The following is an 18,451-nucleotide window of genomic DNA, read 5'->3' as shown; positions in this document are numbered from 1 at the left end:
CGATGCTTCGTTCGGTGAGGTTTCAATGCGTAAGGTCGGTGCGCTCTTACAGGATGTGAAAATCTGTTCCAAAAGCATAGCAGCATTCGGGGATTCCCATCATCGTTTCGTAGTTCTATCCTTCGCACACACCGCAGTGCGATCGAAGTAGACCTCCACGCTGTGGTTTGCTGATTTATACCGAAAAGAGTGTTTCATCGGCTGTTCTCGAAAGTTGTCGAACTCTTCGCCGTTTTCGAGGTTCCGAGATGTCCTCGCGACACCGTTTCCGCGACAAACCCCCGAGCAGCCCAGAAGTGAATGCGTGATCCGTAAGCGTGTATGGGTGCGAAGCAAACAAGGGACTGTGGAACAAGCTGCAATGGAGTGAAAAAGCAGCCGATAATTGTTGGTGGCGATGTTGCGATGTTTCGTCTCGAATGTGGAAATGATTGTCTCTGGAAACAAGAGAAAAGCCGTTTCAATCACCTGCTTACGCATCGAACATCGCATAGGCCGTGACATGAAGTGTGCACGTGTAGTGGTGATATGGTGTGCATGTGTAGGTCGTCTGTCTAGCCAACTGTCATAAAACGTCTCTTAGTCAGCCGGCCGTTGAACGGCAGCCCGTTTTCTTACGTGATTGCTACGATCAAAGAGTGCGATGCGAAGCGAAGGCGAAAATCGAACATAAAACTCCATTCTACACTCTGCCATATTTCATTCATTTATCATTTTTGGAAAATAAATCGCGATCAATGCTTTAAAATGTTTAAAATGTTGTAAAACGCACCCGCGTTGACCAAGAGGTGGATGACAAACCGACGAAAACAGCAGCAGCCCAACCGACAGCACTGTCGTTGGGCGAAGAGCGTGAAAAAACCAGTTCGGGCCAGTTTTTCCCCGTCCGTTGCTGGCTATTTCTCCGTTCTGGTGTCGTGAAGTGAAAGCCTGTTCCTGCGCTTGTGTTCTGATGCTACGTCGCCTGTTTATGCTTGTTCTTGCCTGTTTTTGCCTTATCCCAACTCCTCGGCATTGCGTGTACGACGGACGTCAAAAAGTTCACACGCACACAAAGGGCACTACGGGAATATAAAAATAATAATCGATATGGTTTCCGTTCATCCCCCGGATCAAAGCAACAGTCGCGCACAGTTGTTGCCTTTTGGCAATCGTTTTTAACCTCATTATTTCCCTCTTTTAGCAATCGCCACCGGAAAATAGTGTTTAAATGTGATACAAAATGAGTGAATGAGTGAATTATTGCCAATTTGTGACGGCCACTGGCCAGAGGTGTACGCGTGTTTTATGATTTTGAACGCTGAACGCCTGTTGTTGTGGGTAACATCGGTAGGGCATCGGGCCACGGTGTCCACCACTGAAGAGGAATCGCGCGGTAGTAGTGCGTTTCGGCGACGACAAAAGAAAACAGCCCAGGAACATCGCGACCGACGGATTGCCGCCACCGAAGATGGGTAAACGGAACGCAGCAGCCGCCATTGTGGACGCGGATCGGTTGCCACAGTTTGAAACACCACCGAAGCGTGCGAAACATGCCACGGCAGCGGCGACGATGGTTGTGGGACCGGTTACGCAGCAAGTGGCGGCCGCCGTTCCTGCCGCTGCCGCACCACCGGCCACTCCGGCGGCGCCATACTCTCCGAACGTCAGTGCGAGTGAGTTTACGCTCAGCAAAGAGTTTGTCGACGGCACGCTGTTGATGGATTTGGCGCTTAAGCAATGGCGCATTGGAAAACCGATCGGTAAGCTAGCTTCTAACGCGGAACTGCGCCCCGGCTGACTACTGACCCGCGCACGTTTTGCGCCGCTCTTCCACAGGCAAGGGTAGCTTTGGTGAAATATTTCTCGCCTCCGATGACATCGAACAGCCGGTTACGAGCGAGACGGCGGAGTACGTGGTTAAGATTGAGCCCCACTCGAATGGGCCACTGTTTGTCGAAATTCATTGTCTACTGAACACGGCCAAACGATCCGGTAGGTTGAGGAAGGTTTTAAGTTTTATTGTTTATTCGCATCCCCAAGCTACAGCGTTTGAAATTTCATACTTTCGTCCGGGTGTTCTTTTCTTTTTCGTCACGTTGCGGATTGCTTTGTTAACGTTGGGAAGTGGCTAAGCCCTTCGATACACGCTAGAGTGATTTCGTGCTGGTACGGGAAGTGCGTCATGTGTGTGATAATACGGTCATTACATTTTTGTGCCCTAGATTTGTCGCAAAAATAATTCATCATAATGGGAATTCTGTCAACAATGTAATGCATTGTTTGTGTGTGTTATTCATACTTTCTATTGAACTTTGCTCGCCATTCTTTGATGTAAACAAACCTAGCAACAACATTGTCACGCACTCTAGTGACCGTTGGAAAAATGTGTGTCAAGTGGAACAGCTGTTTGTAAACAGCGTCTATTCGAGCTGTATACCGGCTGTGTGGTTTCGAGCTGTTTAAATGCTTCACTGCTCGAACCCGGTGGCACACACACCATGATGATAAACATCGGCTATTGTCACAGGATGGTGCATTTTTATTGATATCTTGTTTGACAATAGTTTCTCAGCAAAAAAACACATGAAATTCAACCTTCCCTTTTGCATTTCAGAATCCTGTCAAATACCGCCCGGAATGCCCGAGTACATTGCGTCCGGTTCACACATGTTCAAGAACCAACGGTACCGGTTTCTCATCCTGAAGCGCTACCGGCGTGATCTGCACTCGATCATCAAGAACAAGCGCGTCGATCCGAAGAGCATCCCGGTGATCGCCTGTCAGATACTGGATGTGCTGGAGCATTTACACGACCAAGGTTACGTGCACTCGGACATTAAGGCGGAAAACCTGATGATTGGCACCGTTGTCGGCAGCCGCAGCAAGGCGACAGCGAACGGTGATCACCACCACCGGGCCAATGGTTCGGGGCCAGTAGCTGGCCAGAAGCCGGGAGGGCAACGTGGTAAAAAACTGTTCCACGATGAAACAGACTTTGCCCGGACGGCGGGAGAAAGTGGTGCAGGATTGCAAAATGGTGGCGGTTCGCTCTATCACCATCACGTTCCGCAAGATGATCATCACATCGCCGCGATGTGCGGTGGCCGATCGCGCACGCTTCGTCCACTGAAAACGGTCACGTATCGTGATTTGAGTGACGACGAGGATCGCACTAATGGCGCACGCAGCGCCGCACGACGTGGTGGCCGAGGTCGTCGCAGAAAGAACCCGGACGCATCGTTCACCTACTCGATCTCACCGCGTCGGACGGCGAACGGCTACGAGGAACTGAAGGCAGCCACAGAGGAGGCCCACTGGAACGAGATGTACCATCACAAGCAGCAGAGTCGAGCGGCCGCGGCCGCAGCAGCAGCGGGTCACTCGCAAGCGGCCGCCCCGGCACCACCGCTACCACTTTCCTCCCCACCGCCGGCTCATGATCGCATTCACCTGATCGACTTTGGGCTGGCGTCAAAGTTTATGAATTCGGGTGGTCAGCACCGGCCGTTCTGTATGGATCAGCGGCGGGCGCACGATGGAACGCTCGAGTTTACGTCGCGCGACGCGCACATGGGAGCGCACGTGCGCCGCAGCGACCTCGAGTGCCTCGGGTACAACCTGGTGTACTGGAGCCGTGGCTTTTTGCCGTGGAAGGACGAAAAGTTGCTCAATCAGCCGGAGCAGGTGCACCGCATGAAGGAGTACTTTATGACGGATGTGCGCGAAATGTTGCGCCTCATCTACGGCGAAGACTGTCCGGCGTATTTGGGCGAGTTCCTAGCGTACGTCAACCAGTTGACGTACGATGCGCGGCCTGACTATCAGCACTGCCGGGCACTGTTTGTGAAGGAGGTGAAACGGCTCGGCGGAACGGTGCCAGCGCGCCACCAGCCGCTCCGGCTGGACTTGGAGGCGATCGAGCGCGGCAGTGTCCCGCTGACGGCCCAGGATGAGGCGGAAATTACGAACAAAATCAATCACGTCAAATCGCTCATGAAGCTGGGCGGTGCCCTGTTTCCGTACCGCGAAAGTACGCCCCACAGTAAGGCGACGTCCAAGAATCTGCGCTCGAAGCGTAGCGACGTCCGAAATTTGCTGCTGGTCGGTGGTGGCATGACACCCGGAGGTGGCACCGGCGGTGCAACTCCCGGCGGCGGTGCGAATGGGGCTACCGTGGGCGGCACTCAGGCGGTGGAAGCGGCGGTGGCTGCCGGGGGTCTGGTGAACGGTGGCGCGCACACGCAGTCCGCAACACCGATAGGGACGCGCAAACGGGTGGAGAAAAAGTTTAGCTGTGAGGAAATTTTCGCCACCGACGCCGATCAGATCGCGCGCGATCGCGTCGAGAAGGAGTTTGAGCGGGCGGAACAGATGCAAGACGAAACGGTCCGCCGGTACAAGGGCAAACCGACGTACGCGATACAGGAGCAGGAGGAGCGCAAACACCGGACCGGCCACAGTGTCGGGGCGTTGGAGTACGCCGAAAGTGAGGACTACATCAAGGGCTACACGAAACCGATGATGGACATTCTGCGCAAACGGCAATCGCAGCTGTTCCACGATATCGAGGAGGAAAGACGACGCAAGAGCGCGGAATCGGAGGAGGTGGCCACGGCTCAGATGAATGGACAAGACGAAGATGGGGAGGAAGGGGAGGAAAATGACATTGAGGATGACGCCTCGGAAGATGACGACGCCGAAGAAGAAGAAAATGAATCTGTCGAGGCCGAGGAAGTGGACGACGAGGAGGTGGAAGAACCGGACGAGGAAGAGTGTTACGACGAGTATCACCCATCGAAAGGATCTTCCCATCGTAAAGGACAGAAAAAGGAGGACACCGATAGTGACTTTATCAACGATGGTGGCTGTGAAGAGGAAGAAGACGAGCAAGAAAATGATGATCCGGACGACAGCGAAGAGGACGACGGCGAAGAGGAAGAGCAGGACAGTGATTTTAACGATCAAGAGAGCACGTACGAAAGTGACGAGGAAGAAGAAATGATCATGCCTTCGCGGCGCAAGGGAATGGCCAAGAATGGCAACAAGGGTGGTCACAAGCCGAACGCAGGGTCGCGGAAGAGAGTGATCGTCGAACACCCGGACCCGGAACCATCAGTCGCCGTTTCGATCGATCGCGATCGAAAGCGATCGAAACACGCCAACGGTCGATCGAGAAACCTGCAATCCTATCACAATAACTTCCGCGTCACCGATGGAACCGATAGGGCGGACCCGGAAAACGCTACTAGGTACGGGGCGACGGGATCGGGCGATCGTCGTCGTGATAAAAATAAATCGCGGAAGGTGCATCGAACTGTGACCGAAGATCAGCATCACCATAACAACAACAACGGCAGCAACAACAAAGTCTACTACGATGGCGATGTCGATGACTCCTCGCACGACACGACTCCGGCCAATTCCGCGTCGCAGGCGGATCACTCCGGGAAGTATCAGTACATGAAGCGGCGCAAGTCGGGCCTCCGGGAACGGATCCGACCGACGGATCGGGGCAACGATTACCAGGACAATCTGCAGCGCAAACGGAAGGCTGCGATGCGGAACAAAAAGCGCCGCGAATCGGCGGCCCTGTCCGCGTCTGGTGGTCGTCTGGCGGCGACTGCAGAGGATGATCACTGCCTCGATGAGTCCGGTGTGGATGATGACACATCGCGCAGCAGTCACCACTCGGTGGAGTCTTCATCGTCCATGGCCTCAGGCACAACGTCGTCCTCTTCGGCGGCGTCGACGTCCTCATCGTCGTCATCCGCCGCGTCCACTGTTTCGACGGCGTCGTCGGCGTCTTCGTTTTCGTCTTCCTCGGTTTCCCACCGACGCGGCCGCCGGACGGCCAACGCTTCCCGCGGCAGCAGCAGTCACCGTTCTTCCGTGCGGCGAAGAGGCAAATCGGAAGCGGCCACATCGCTCGGCAGCAGCAGTAACGGCGGTGGTGGCCGTAACGGATGGAGCCGCTCAAACTCGCAGCACAGCAACCGTTCCGCGACGAACTCGTCCTCACGCTCGTCCTCGGTGTCGGCATCGACGATTCAGCAGCAGCAGCAGCAACAGGACGACCATCATCACTGGCACGGCGGCGGTCGGGAGACGGACCATCAGCAGCAGCAGGCCAGGAAACGGCTCGCTACCTTGCCGGAGGATGACTTCCTGGGCGAGGAAGACGACGATACGCGCGATGTCGATTATTCACCGATTTGCACCCGTGGCAAGCGCAAAACGAAGGCGGGTACGGCACATAACGGCAGTGGCCGTGAGCATAAGTCAACGATAGCCAACGTTCGCCGACGGAATGAATCGAAAGGTAAGAACGCACGATACGCTGGTGCGGGAAAGGGAAAGGGCCTCGTCCGCGGTAGACCACGTTGTTTAACCCATTTCCAAGCCGATTAACCGATATTTTAGTGAATTGCCTTCGCGAGTAGAATGTACCACCTTTTATCGCCCTTTTATTGCTTTTCTCTCTTTCCTAGGATCATTTTCCTTAACCTAGGCGTGTGTGTCGCGCGCGGTGTGTTAGTTCAGTGAGTGTGTCAGCCTTCTCCCGCGGGACGTACCTAGAGAGAGAGTCATCGAGTCCCCTAGCTGTGTTTTGATTGTCCGTTACAATTCCCCTCGGTTCCTTTTTCCAATGCCCCACCACCGGCAGGATCCCGACTTTTAGGAACCGTGTTTAGGAGGGCCACCCATTTGAGACTAGTTTACGCGGTGGCCAAGTGTGGCAACGGAGGAGTGGTACGCGCGAATGGAATGGAAAAATACTCCTTTGTACAGAATATAAGACTGTTATAGTTATAGAAACTAGTAGAAGATTGATTAATCATTTAAAAATCCTATAAAGGGCGGCAGAAAAAGAGCGAAAGGAGTGGCGTATGATGTAAATATTGGCTCCCGAGCTGTTTTAGCATAAGCTTTGGTAGAAAGTGAACGAAAAAACTGAGGGTTTGTGACCAAGGCAGACCAAGCGAGAGAGACCCCAACACAACGACCCCGCGTTCTCGAGAGCGTTTTTCGTGAGGTTCGTCCCGCCATCAATGGCCAAGCGACCCCGGCTACCGGTTATTTATATTCTGCGCGTTGGATTTAAGGATTAGCGTGAACGGAAATTACAAAATCGATGCAAAGACTTATACCCGGTTTCGCATTCTGTTGTTGTATGTTGTCGTTGTCCTTCCCTATGGCAGGTGGTGGTCGGGGTGGTCACAGTAAAGGGACTACCGATGCATCCTCCACATCGTCCGTCGTTTCCTCCTCGTCTTCGTCAGCCACCGGGCGCCATCGGCAGGCTCCACACGAGTCACGCCGGAGTGGGACGGTGCCGCAGCAGCAACACCGAGGCCGTCGCTATCAGCAGCATCATCAGCCGCAGCCACACTACTACTCCAACCCCCAGGACGCAGGACAACCCCAGCGCCACTCGACGACGATGTTGGTCCGCACGTACAGCCGTGGGTAGTAGTAGCTTGTGGGATGGCGTCGGGTGCAAAAGTGTGTCACAAGAAGAATGTAAATATTTGAAAGAGGTGGTCTAGGCCTTCCATGCCCGGCGGCGAGGACACACGCTTTGTTTAGTGGCAAAGAGGAGAGCCCCCAGGGTTGGTGTTGTGTGGAAAACGGAAAAGAACCGCCGAGTAATCGGAAGGAATCATTGTGGAAGAACTGCAATCCGGAATGATTGCGTATGCGTAAGAAAACCTTATCCTCTACACACTATTACTACTATCAACCCAATACCGCGCAGTTATTAGAATGGTTGGTTCCGCGGATGAAGCGCCGCACATTACTATTGCAGAGATCGGAGAGAAGGAAAATCGGAAAATCTCAATCTATTTGAACCGGCGCAACCAAAACTTTGGTGCATTCGACGCAGAGCATGGCAGAACATTGTCGTTCTGGTGAAAGCGAGAATACTGATTAGGATTGGGACATCATAAAGCGTCCAGTGATGAATGATATTGCGTTGAATGAATGTACTTCTCATGAGTTTTGGGTTGTGGGAAAAGGATTGAAAAAATCTCCCTAAAAAAACACTGAATAATGCAGCTTATAAAACTAGTTATTAATTACACATTGGCCGAAGGCGCGGCCTACTACTGGCTGATGGTGGTCTTTAAATGTTAGCACGGAAGCGCAGAAGGATGTGCAAGGATCACAACTGCAAGAAAGTGTCTCAGTAGGCAATGATCCCGATTGGATTGAAACGTCGTTTAGAGAACGAGCGAGAACAATTGGCGTGTTCCCCCCACAACAACAACTTACCCAGTCTGTTAGAAAATGAATGAAACTTAAACAAACAAAAAAAACGATGGAATTCAACAATATATTATGAACCTATCTGTATTTTAGCTGTAAAGCCCCCTCAACTATTATTATTACTACTAAGTGGATGAACTCATGTGTTCAGGGAGAGCACGAGAACGAAAGCAAGCGCGCGGCGCTGTGGGGTTGGACCCCGCCCCTGAGTGTAGTTGGTCATTCTGGAACGGTCATAAGAAATAGAGAAGAAAAACCAATCTGATAATAAATAATCTTGATCAATCTTGAAAGCATAACTAAGACTAAACGTAAACACACACACATTACACACATTCGATACACAAACACACACAATACACGCAAGAGCCCGTCTCTGGCGCGCTAGGAATGGCTATAATGGAATAAAGAAGAATTATGTAAAACAAGAGCCACGCCACCTGGCCACCTTTGATACTGTTCCGTCGTCGGCTGGATTCCGAAAGTAACGAAATAACTACCAACATTTTAACGGCCACTTTAAACTGCCTCGCTACGGTACAGTCGAGCACTGTACGCTCTGCTCGAATTCGGGCAGCCCGTACTCGAATACCAAAGGCGAGCAGTGCGTGAGCTGTCAGTCGGTGCAAATTGCGTGTTTTTCTGTCAAAGAAAAAAATCACGCGAGCAAATTCCTTGCTCCAAAACACGGGAAAGTGGCCGCCACCGCAAAATCTCGCGCAGCCCGAAATGGCCCGATTCCTATCGAACAAACAGCGCCTAGTGGTCGCGTGAGTGAATCGTCCTGCTGTTCGCCGTGTCGCCTCTGCCGTGACGTGTGCCGAAAAGTGAAAACATACGCCACCATGGCACCATTATCACGGTTTCAAGCGTCCCGTGTTAGGTTTTAGGCCGCCACTTCTTCCCCCCCACCCACCAAAGAAAGCAATAAGAGCACAGCACCCCGTCGTCGTGGTGCGTATCGAAATCTTCCATCGCACGGCCTACTGGTCACGGGTCAAGGTCGGCCGAGGATGGATCGCGTGAAGCTGTGCGATCAGATACTGCTGCAGAAGCTGCACTTGCTGAGTAATGCGGTGCTCAGGACGAACCGGGGCATCACGGAGCGCGAGCTGGAGGAAGCGTTCAAGCAGTCGATCGGGTACCGGGCGCCCCGCTTCTTTCCACCGACCGACGGAACCCTCCCGATCGTGTACAGCGCGCTCTTCGTTGTGGCTTTGTTCATCGTGACCCCCTTTTTGGCCGGATTTCTTGAACTTGGCCTCGGTATGCGCTGCATCGTGCCAAACAACTATCTGATCTGGGAAGCGACACGACCGGTGTCGAACTGTGACTTTTGCCGTGGCGTCGATCGGCCCATTATACTGCCGAACTTGACGCGCGACGAGTTCCAACCGTACGCGTACTCCTCGCGGCCCATCATCATCAAGCGAGCCGTTTCGCACTGGCCGGCGGTGCGGTTGCTGAACTTTACCTTCCTGAAGGACCTGTACCTGCGGCACCCGGCCGCACTCGACAGTCTGCACGAGGACTGTCAATTTTTGCACTTCAAATCTAACTTCCAAACCCTACGGGACGTGTTCCGGATGTCGGACGATCGGGCCGAGTTCCGGGCCGGCCAGCAACCGTGGTACGTCGGGTGGAGCAACTGCAACCCGGCGGTACTGCGGGAACTACGGAGGCTGTACCCAAAGCCCCACTTCCTGCCGGACGATGCCGAAATGCCGAACACGGACTTTGTGTTCCTCGGCTACGAGCAGGGTGCCGTGATGCACGTAAGCACCGAATCCGTTGACGGGACGGTCCTCTATTATTAATCGCACTCACTGTCTCTTCGTGATTCAGATTGACTACATCCCACGGTTGATGTGGCAGGCGCAACTGCGGGGCAACAAAAGCTGGATCCTGGCCCCGACGCCGGAGTGTGATGCGGTTTGCCGTAGTTTTAGCTTCTACGTGGAACCGGGCGATGCGCTGCTGGTCGATACGCGCCTCTGGTACCACGGGACGTTCATCCACTCGAAGGGCGAATTCTCGCTCACGATACAGTCGGAGTACGGTTAGATCGCAGCCTCTAGTCCCAGTCCCAGCTGCAAGGTTGCATTTCCCGGAGAAAAACGCCAATCCGTCGTGTGCCAATCGCGGACACTGCCGGTGTCCGCGAGCGCACGCGTATTATTTCGTTGTTTGTTAAGTCACTCCTCAATCGCGAGACGCGGTGTATTTCTATTCAATGTTTGAGCGTGTTTTTTTTTAACTCCTCCCTTAGTGCCATGGACCATTCAGTTATTATTTATATTTTATTATACTGTACAGTGTGTCATTCCGTTAATTTTGAGTGCTTTATTTGCGTCCCAAATCGCTAGTTTTATGCCCAGTGTGAATGCAAAATGAGTGTTTCCTTTACATTTGCTTTACGTTTCACGACGAACGCTGTTCTACTTTTCGGTTGACCGGATCGGTCCACTCTTCGGACTGATTGTAAATAGGTGTTGCTTTATTTTTCTTATAGGAAGAATGCCGGATCCCGGCGGATACTTTAAACACACAAAAAATCAATTATTTACAACAGCAACAAACCAAAACAAACCGTTCGGAAAGCGATCAATGATACTGTAGATAATTAGTCATATTAATAAAACAAATGGGCGCCTAACAATTTCTGGAAATCACTGTGACGAGTTAGGTTTTTTTATATGCCGTAGTGTACTGTTTGTGGTGATAATATTACAACAAATGGCCAATGATTTTGCTGCAAAATCATCAATCCCATCGGCTGAGGTTCGGATTTAAATAGGTTAATTCGCAAAGTGATAGCATCAAAGGAGGCCTCTAACATCGAGCGGTTACTAAGTATTCCGGTTCTAGATGGTAAGTTGATCACATTCTTCAGGTAGATTTATATTTTATTCAAATATTTGGTTGGTGAGTCGATATATCTAGTCGAAAATACTAAATAACAATTTAATGCACGAAGCACAATTGAATACATAAATTAATTATCATACAAAATCGTCATTGCTTCTTCCCCAACAAAATCTGTAAAGTCATTTCCAGCGTGTGACGTGCGCTTTTATTGCTTTTGACGATATCTCGCGTCGCGTTATTTACGATTAGCTTTTATGAGCATGGCTGGCCTAGACCTTATCATTTGTTGCTCCAAAACCACTTATCAAGTGTTTGCATTTTTCGTTTGTAGCACCTCAATGATCGGTTCAATCGGCCCAAATAAGCGAACTCCAACGATGCTTTGTTTAACGGCGTGTAAGTGGTTCAATTACATAACACACGGAGCAGGAAATGTAGTTATTAATCTACTTTGATTTCTTACACACGTGGCCGGCGCTACGGTCCGGCCAGCGTAACCATCAGCAGCAGTAAGGCGGCATCAAAGAGCAGCAACAATCCCAACAGCACCGTGCGCCTGTTAAATAAACACCGGCATTCGCGGTGGAGGAGGCGCTGGCCGCGCCGTCTGGCGTCCAATGCCCAGCGAAAGTGCTCCCGATACGCTGCCCCCGAAGTTGGTCACACTGCAATAATCGTCCTGCCGTCCGGGCAGTATCGTAGCCAACAGGGGCAGGTTGACGAGTCTCATGCCCGGATCATCGCACATATGCTTACACCCGCGGACATCGAGCATCCTCAGTTGGCGGGCGTGAAGCGCAATGTGGTCCAGGGTGAAATCGGTCAGCTGATAGCATCGGCGTAGGCTGAGCGTTCGCAGACGCTTCAGGTGAACGGTGATCTGTTCCACGGCCCGATCGTTCAGGCTGTGGCACTCGCTAAGATCGAGTTGCTCGAGCGAAGGACAGTTGCGGACCAGCGCTCGGATGCCGTCGACCGAAATTTGCTGGCACTGGGCCAGCGACAGTTGCTGCAGCTCAACCAGGCGAAAGTTGCATAGCAACGAGACGTCCGTAAGCTGATTGCAGCAGGCGAGATTGAGGACCCGCAGTTGCTGCAGCCTACCGATCGAGTAACCATTGGCTTCATCGTCATCGGCCCGCGCACGCAGCTCATCGATGGCCGTTTGGGACCGGCGGTTAATGACGGCCATTAGGCGCTGTTTACGTTCCGCCTCCTCGACGATTTGCTGCTCCGCTCGGCTCCGGATCGATATGCGCATCGGTGGCGCGGTCGGTACCACGAGCGCTGGTGGTTCGTGGTTCTCATCTGCCTCCGGAGTCTCCACATCGCCGTCAGCGACGTCCGGTGGCGACGGTTTGCTTTTCGGGTCCTGCTGACGCAACAACGGACCCAATCCGAGCCCGGTCATGGCATCGTCCGTCACTTTACGACAATTCTCCAGATCGAGCCGCGTGAGGCGCACCAGATTGCGGAAGATGTGCTGCAGACACAGATCGGATACGGAGTCGAGACAGAAGCCCACATCGAGCACGTTCAGCTGGGGCAGATTCTCGGTCAACGCAATGATTGTGCGCTCGCACAGGTTCAGGGCCCGGATGTGTAGCTCGCGCAAGCTGGGACGCGGCCGGCAAGCCAAGCCAATGAGTAAACCTTCGCCGGTGATCTCCTCGCAGTACGAAACGTCCAACACTTCCAGCGCCTGAAGGTGGGCCAACTCTCGGGCACCCTGGTTGCTGATGGCACGGCACCCGCGCAAGCGCAGCACTCGTAAGCCCGTCAGCTCGTTACAAATCTGCCACAGACAGCTGTCCGTCATGCGGTACGCTTTGGTTAGGTCCAGTTCCGTTAAGGTTGCGGTCTGAACACGCAACAACGTTTGTAGCCCACGGTACGAAAGCTGTTCGCAACGGTTCAACTCGAGCCGATCGAGTTGCAGTTCCGGTTCCATCGCGGCCAGCACCTCGAGTGCCGCATCATCGATCAGCGTTTCACTAAAGTTCAGTGCCCGTAGGGTTCGCTTTCGCTCATCGATGAGCCGTGAAATGTAGTGGAACGTGAGGACACTCTCTGACGGTTCCGACCCATCGCTGCCGCTGCCCGGGTAGAACTTCCGGTAGAGACCCTTGTGGAACGAAATGTGACACCCGGAGAGGTCGAGCACGGCCAGGGCGGGCATAATTTCGCACATCCGGTGGAGGATCGCATCGGACAGGTACTGGTTGTGCGTGAGCCGTAACTCCGTAACCCCGGCGAGGGTCTTGGAAAGCTCCACCCGTTCGGCGGGGTCTTCGAAGAGCCGCACGCACATGAACAGATCGCGACACGATCGGATGCTCAGTGAGCGGAGTGCCGGCAGCGAGCGTAAAATGGCGTACAGATCGCGTTCCTGGATTTCGCAAGACCGCAACTCGAGCCGTCGGATCGTGGGTCCGAAGTGCTGGAAAAAATCCCCCACTCGTTCGACGTCCACTTCGGAGAGACCGATATTCGGAAAGGAACGACAGCTCCGCAGCAAATCGGAAACCGGCGCACTGTTGGCATCGAACGGGATTCGGCGCAGCATAAGCCAAAGATGATCCCGCAGGCCAGTGTGCTGGGTTGCCTCAAGCCACCGCTGGCAGGTTTGGCCAACTACACACCGATCGGATGCACTGAGGTAGGTGAAAATCTTGACCAGGATCTACGAGAAAAGAAGTAAATGTGAAATCTATTAATAGCGGTGCGAATGGCGGACAAAATCTGGTTTCGATCGATGTCTCTGGGAATGATTGGTGAAAACGGAAGAATGATTTTTCGGTTCAGTCCGCGTGATCCAGAGCCTATTACGATTAGCTATCAAATTAAATTACCCCACTCTGCGATTACTCCTTGCGCAATGATTTTTCGTTTCCTTGGATCGCAGACTGACCCAAGGGCTGTTGCGATTATCTATCAAATCAAATTAGCGCATGCTTCGATTACTCTCTTGCGAAATACTTTCTGCAACAAAACGGACAGTAGAACTATCACAGAATGCTTATTTTGGAGCCGACTGCTCTCGAAATTCGTTTCCAAACGATGAATCACTTAAAATTATACGCCATATACTTAAATCTCCGCGATTAGCGTAGGTACTAAGATAGCAACGTCACCCAGATGTCGTTCACCCTTTACTATCGCAGTCGAAAAAAATCTCACAACAACGCAGAAAGAGAATTGTTGTCACCATTTGAAGAGCTTCTATTTTTTCGCCACCAGCCGCAGCTGGTTTGCCGAGGAGACATCCTTATCTCGATGAACTTGCTTACGCAGCGATTAAAGTCCCAGACGGAACCACACCGTCTATCGTCACGGACCGGACGTATGGTGCGTATTGGTCTCGTGACCAGCCTCGAAAAACATTTTAGCATCTAACGGGGTTCTTACCTCCATCGGCAGGTCAGCAAACGGTGGTCCGAACTCGCTGTAGTAGCTGGCGCTGCTGCTACAGGACGATACGGAAGTGCGGTCCCTAGTTGTCGCCATGGTTACACGATAATACTGCACAAGGAAACCTCTAACCGGACGGAGCAACTTCAACGGACTGCGGATTTAACCCTTTTGTGAATGGCCTTATGCGTTTGTGTGTTCCTTGGACACTGCTAAGATATCACGGTCGTTGTTTTTATTTTGACTGCGAACGAGACTGACGTTTTACGGTGGTGGGCGTGAGTAGAACACATCGTTCAATAAGTCCCGAGACTAACTATGAAAGCAACATTTTATCGGCAAATTTTTTTATTATTCATCAACATAATCTCCTTCAAGTGCAATACAATCATTCCACTCTTCTCTAACTTTTCAATGCAATGTTTGTAGCACGATTTGTCTTTTGACTCAAAATGACCCTCAGTAGCAGCGATCACCTCCTCATTCGAGGAAAAACTTTTTCCCTGGAGCATCTTTTTGATATCTGCAAAGAGCCAGTAGTCGCTAGGGGCCAGATCCGGCGAGTACGGAGGATGAGGAAGCAGTTGGAAGCCTAATTCGCTGAATTTGGTCATCCTTTGGATTGAATTGTGCCATGGTGGATTTTGTTCCATTGTGAACAAACGCGGCAGACATTTGAAAATAACTTTTTTCATAGCCAATTTTTGGTGCAAAATAGTAAATGCACTACCAGTTGATATGTTCACCATCTTAGCTATCTCGTGCACTTTCATTTTGCGGTCACCCATCACGATTTTCAATACTTGCTTGGTGTTTTCAGGGGTTACTGCCTCATTTGGCCGACCCGAACGTGCGTCCGCATCATTTGTATCAGCACGACCGCGTTTGAAGTCAGCATACCACCGACAAATGGTTGGTTTGGACGGAGTAGAGTCCAGATAACGTTTTTCAAGCCATTGCTGGGCTTGAACAGTGTTTTTCCCATTAGAAAACAATGTTTTATCAACACACGAAACTCGATTTGGTCCATTTTGTTCAGGATTGCAAAGGTAGCTCCACTTTTACCACTATAGCTTTCTTGGTTTTGCTTCGAATTACATCCAATTTTGACACACCTCATCTGAAGGTTGGTAATTTCGAACCTTGGTATATAAATGGCGTTATTAGCGCCATCTCTACGCTAGTCTCGGGACTTATTGAACGATGTGGTATCTACCCCACCGTGAGCAAAATCTCACCGCTCACCACCTAGGGATGGCCACAACTGAAGATAAGGTAATTTTGCTTGTAATTTTCGAATGAGTAATTTAACTGTAATCAATAGTCGAGACCCCGAGCGTGAGAAAACGCACCCTGATTAACTTTGCCACCCCGCGGGCTTCAATTAATATGGTTTCACAGTTGGAACGCGCCCATGTCATGTTATTAATTCTTGATTTCACGGTGAAAAAGTGGGCAGGTTGCAAACCCTCGCGGGGTGTCTTCCGTGAGCCGTGTGTGTGCCACGCTTAGCTCATTATACCGCCACAGGACGCAGTCAGCTGACTGGACGACGGAAACCCTCAGTCTCACCACAAGCGGTCTAGCGACGAGGCGGAGAAAGTGCCGATGGTTAGTTCCCCCTAGCGCGTAAGAAACCAAATCTTGCGTCTCCCTATAACGAGATTATTCGCCTATTTGCTCAGGGGTTAAGCATCCGCGTGCAATCGTCGTGAACGAAGGAATGAATGTGCTCAGCAGGCGGCGGCGATGCTCTCGGGTGAATCCATAGCCTGCCATGCCGAAAACAGGACTCCGACAGGATGTTCTGTGTTATCAAACACCGTTTCGGGGTGACGACATCATGTGGAGCAGTCGAGAGAGCCACTTCTCCTGCAGTACGAGTAAAGAGAGAGAGAGGCCTGATGCCCCTGACGGAAGTCCTGATCGAGTCCTTGCAGTGAACACGAGAGCAGCGCAGGAGAGCGAAACTGAACCGCATGTCTGTGTGTGGGAATCGGACTCGACACGCCGCAGCCGCTCTCGGCCGGCTTTCGAGCAATGGTAGCATACATTCCGGCGCTGAAAGCCGACCCATCGAGACCCATCGAGACCCATCGTAGTAGACACGCGTTGCGCCCGTTCGACGGTTCGGGTTCGATGTGAGGCGTTAGAGGGTGTTTTGCGTTTGTTTATTTGGTTTGCGGTGTTATCAGTGGCAAACGACCCTTTTTCCTTTTCCGGACATTTTCCTTTTCGTGATATGCCGTACACAAACGTTTCCCTCGGGGTTTAGTTCAATGGTGAAGTAGTAGTAACGGATCGGTTGAAAAAGTGACGTTATACGAAGTGTTCGGATTGCTTGGATAGCCCCAAAAAGTGTATAATTTTAACATAAGAAACAATAACCGTGACTCCTGTACACATCGTCAATCACAGGACACTAAAACGCCGTTCTAAAATCGGATACTACGTACCGATTTAAAGGATTTGCCCCCCCAAAAACATGTCCCGGCGCAAGCAGGCCAAACCGAGAGCCCTGAAACGTAAGTTATCGAGAAGCGAGGAGCTTTATAGATATTTAAAAGCCAGGCAGCAGGCAGTAACATAGAATTATTAACTCACCCGGAGAACAACGCGAACACGTCCAAAGGTTAGGTCCGCAATAGGACTCCGGGCATTCACGCTAGTGCGCCCGCTGGCCGCTGGTAGCAGGTGGTGCTAGTGGCCGTTGGTGGGAGTTAAAATTTTGGCGCGCATTTTCCCTGGGGAGCCGTACCGTACCGAGGCCATTGCTGTTGCTGGTGGCGTACCTTTGACAGCAGCACCCCCGAGTGGCCGAGAATCAGCATCATTCATTCGATTTCGCTCCCTGTCTCTCTCGCTTGCTCTCTCTCGTTTCCGGCAATCCTCGAGAGACCGACTCCGCGTGTGTGTGTGTGTGTACGTTTATTTTGTTTTGTCCCTTCCCGCCCCACCATTTTTTATTGTCGTCAGAGTTTGGAATCAACGCGCCACCACACGCCAACGCCAAGGATAGCACAAGCCCCCCGTGTGTTTTGTGAGCCACACGCTGAACTAGAAGCTGAAGGGTAGAGTCGAGGCAGGCGCTGCGGAGCGGATCCGACAACCGATACGAACGTCACCGGGGAACCGTACCGGCCGGTCTCGGGGGATCCTCACATTACTGGAACGTCGATATGAAAATGAATGTATATTATTATAAACACACACACACTCAAGCACAGGAAGCCTGCCTCTCGCACACACTCTCACAGTGCTGCTCCCCATTTCGGACTGTTCGGGGGGTTCATCCCTTTTCTCTCGCACTCACACAGACGCACACACGTCTCCTAGTGTTTCTCAGTTTGTTTTCGTGTTTGCTCGCTCTCTCGCTGTTGCGTGCGCACTGTCCCTGTCCCGCTCGCTGTGTGACCACTGGGATGTTTCGTTGTTTTTTTTGTTCATTCGGGATGAATATTTTCTCGGCAAACGGCTAATCCCGGAGAGAGATTATCCGCTGGACTGTGCGCAAATTGTGTTGCAGCATGCAAAGCGTGCTTGGATGAAGTGGGACGACTCGATGGCCCTCGATGGGCCGAGACAACAGTGCGCGCGTGGGACACACTCAGCCCCGAGACATTGGACGGAGCGAAAGGACACAATCAGCAAAAAAGGACATCGCCATACCGGGGGCGAGGGGCTTGGGGAGCCCAACTCTGTCCACCGGTCCCGCCGGTCGCCCTGCGTGCGGATCGACACCACGAGCGCAGCGCACGGAAAGGAGTGAATCGAAACGAACCGAACGAACGAACGGCCAGAAATTCCCACGGGAACTGGGAAAGATGAAATTGCTGAAATACACCCAAACCCCCGGCGGCGACACGGCCACCCCAGGCCACCGCCGCCATCGGTGGTGGCGTGTCAAGTCGCAGGCCGCTGC

The 18,451-nt window shown here is 52.1% G+C and overlaps 4 protein-coding genes across 4 annotated transcripts in view; 3 read left to right on the top strand and 1 right to left on the bottom strand.

Moving 5' to 3' along the window:
• Positions 1–1,450: 1,450 nt before the first annotated feature.
• On the top strand, positions 1,451–7,453 carry LOC128269353 (uncharacterized). The gene is made up of 6 exons (XM_053006796.1): positions 1,451–1,742; positions 1,819–1,974; positions 2,597–2,905; positions 2,975–4,120; positions 4,181–6,301; positions 7,182–7,453. Exons 1-6 carry the CDS (start codon positions 1,451–1,453, stop codon positions 7,451–7,453), a joined length of 4,296 nt encoding a protein of 1,431 aa, XP_052862756.1.
• Positions 7,454–8,925: 1,472 nt separating this feature from the next.
• Positions 8,926–10,913, top strand: LOC128278120 (uncharacterized). The gene is made up of 2 exons (XM_053016784.1): positions 8,926–10,025; positions 10,096–10,913. The coding sequence occupies exons 1-2, from the start codon at positions 9,264–9,266 to the stop codon at positions 10,312–10,314; spliced, it is 981 nt and encodes a 326-aa protein (XP_052872744.1). The 5' UTR covers positions 8,926–9,263; the 3' UTR covers positions 10,315–10,913.
• Positions 10,914–11,141: 228 nt separating this feature from the next.
• LOC128278218 (dynein regulatory complex subunit 6-like) lies at positions 11,142–14,683 on the bottom strand. Its single transcript, XM_053016894.1, has 2 exons — positions 14,527–14,683; positions 11,142–13,801 (listed from the first exon to the last, which is right to left on the bottom strand). Exons 1-2 carry the CDS (start codon positions 14,623–14,625, stop codon positions 11,678–11,680), a joined length of 2,223 nt encoding a protein of 740 aa, XP_052872854.1. The 5' UTR covers positions 14,626–14,683; the 3' UTR covers positions 11,142–11,677.
• A 2,331-nt stretch (positions 14,684–17,014) lies between these two features.
• Positions 17,015–18,451, top strand: part of LOC128269349 (nucleolin-like) — a 47,735-nt gene continuing 46,298 nt past the window's right edge. Inside the window, exon 1 of the mRNA XM_053006790.1 lies at positions 17,015–17,054. Within this exon, the coding sequence (XP_052862750.1) occupies positions 17,015–17,054 (40 nt within the window). The remainder of the gene's footprint in view (positions 17,055–18,451) is intronic.

Source organism: Anopheles cruzii, chromosome 2 (assembly GCF_943734635.1).
Source record: "Anopheles cruzii chromosome 2, idAnoCruzAS_RS32_06, whole genome shotgun sequence".
NCBI lineage: Eukaryota > Metazoa > Arthropoda > Insecta > Diptera > Culicidae > Anopheles > Anopheles cruzii.
The sequence above is the reverse complement of the archived record's forward strand: the minus strand, read 5'-3'. Positions and strand labels throughout refer to the sequence as shown.

Coding starts and splice junctions, on each gene's coding strand:
- LOC128278120 (XM_053016784.1), top strand. CDS start 9,264: ATGGATCGCGTGAAGCTGTGCGATCAGATACTGCTGCAGAAGCTGCAC. Junction 10,026..10,095: donor AGCAGGGTGCCGTGATGCAC/GTAAGCACCGAA, acceptor TTCGTGATTCAG/ATTGACTACATCCCACGGTT.
- LOC128278218 (XM_053016894.1), bottom strand. CDS start 14,625: ATGGCGACAACTAGGGACCGCACTTCCGTATCGTCCTGTAGCAGCAGC. Junction 13,802..14,526: donor TTGCTGACCTGCCGATGGAG/GTAAGAACCCCG, acceptor CTTTTCTCGTAG/ATCCTGGTCAAGATTTTCAC.
- LOC128269353 (XM_053006796.1), top strand. CDS start 1,451: ATGGGTAAACGGAACGCAGCAGCCGCCATTGTGGACGCGGATCGGTTG. Junction 4,121..4,180: donor ACCCGGAGGTGGCACCGGCG/GTGCAACTCCCG, acceptor AGGCGGTGGAAG/CGGCGGTGGCTGCCGGGGGT. Junction 6,302..7,181: donor CCGACGGAATGAATCGAAAG/GTAAGAACGCAC, acceptor TCCCTATGGCAG/GTGGTGGTCGGGGTGGTCAC.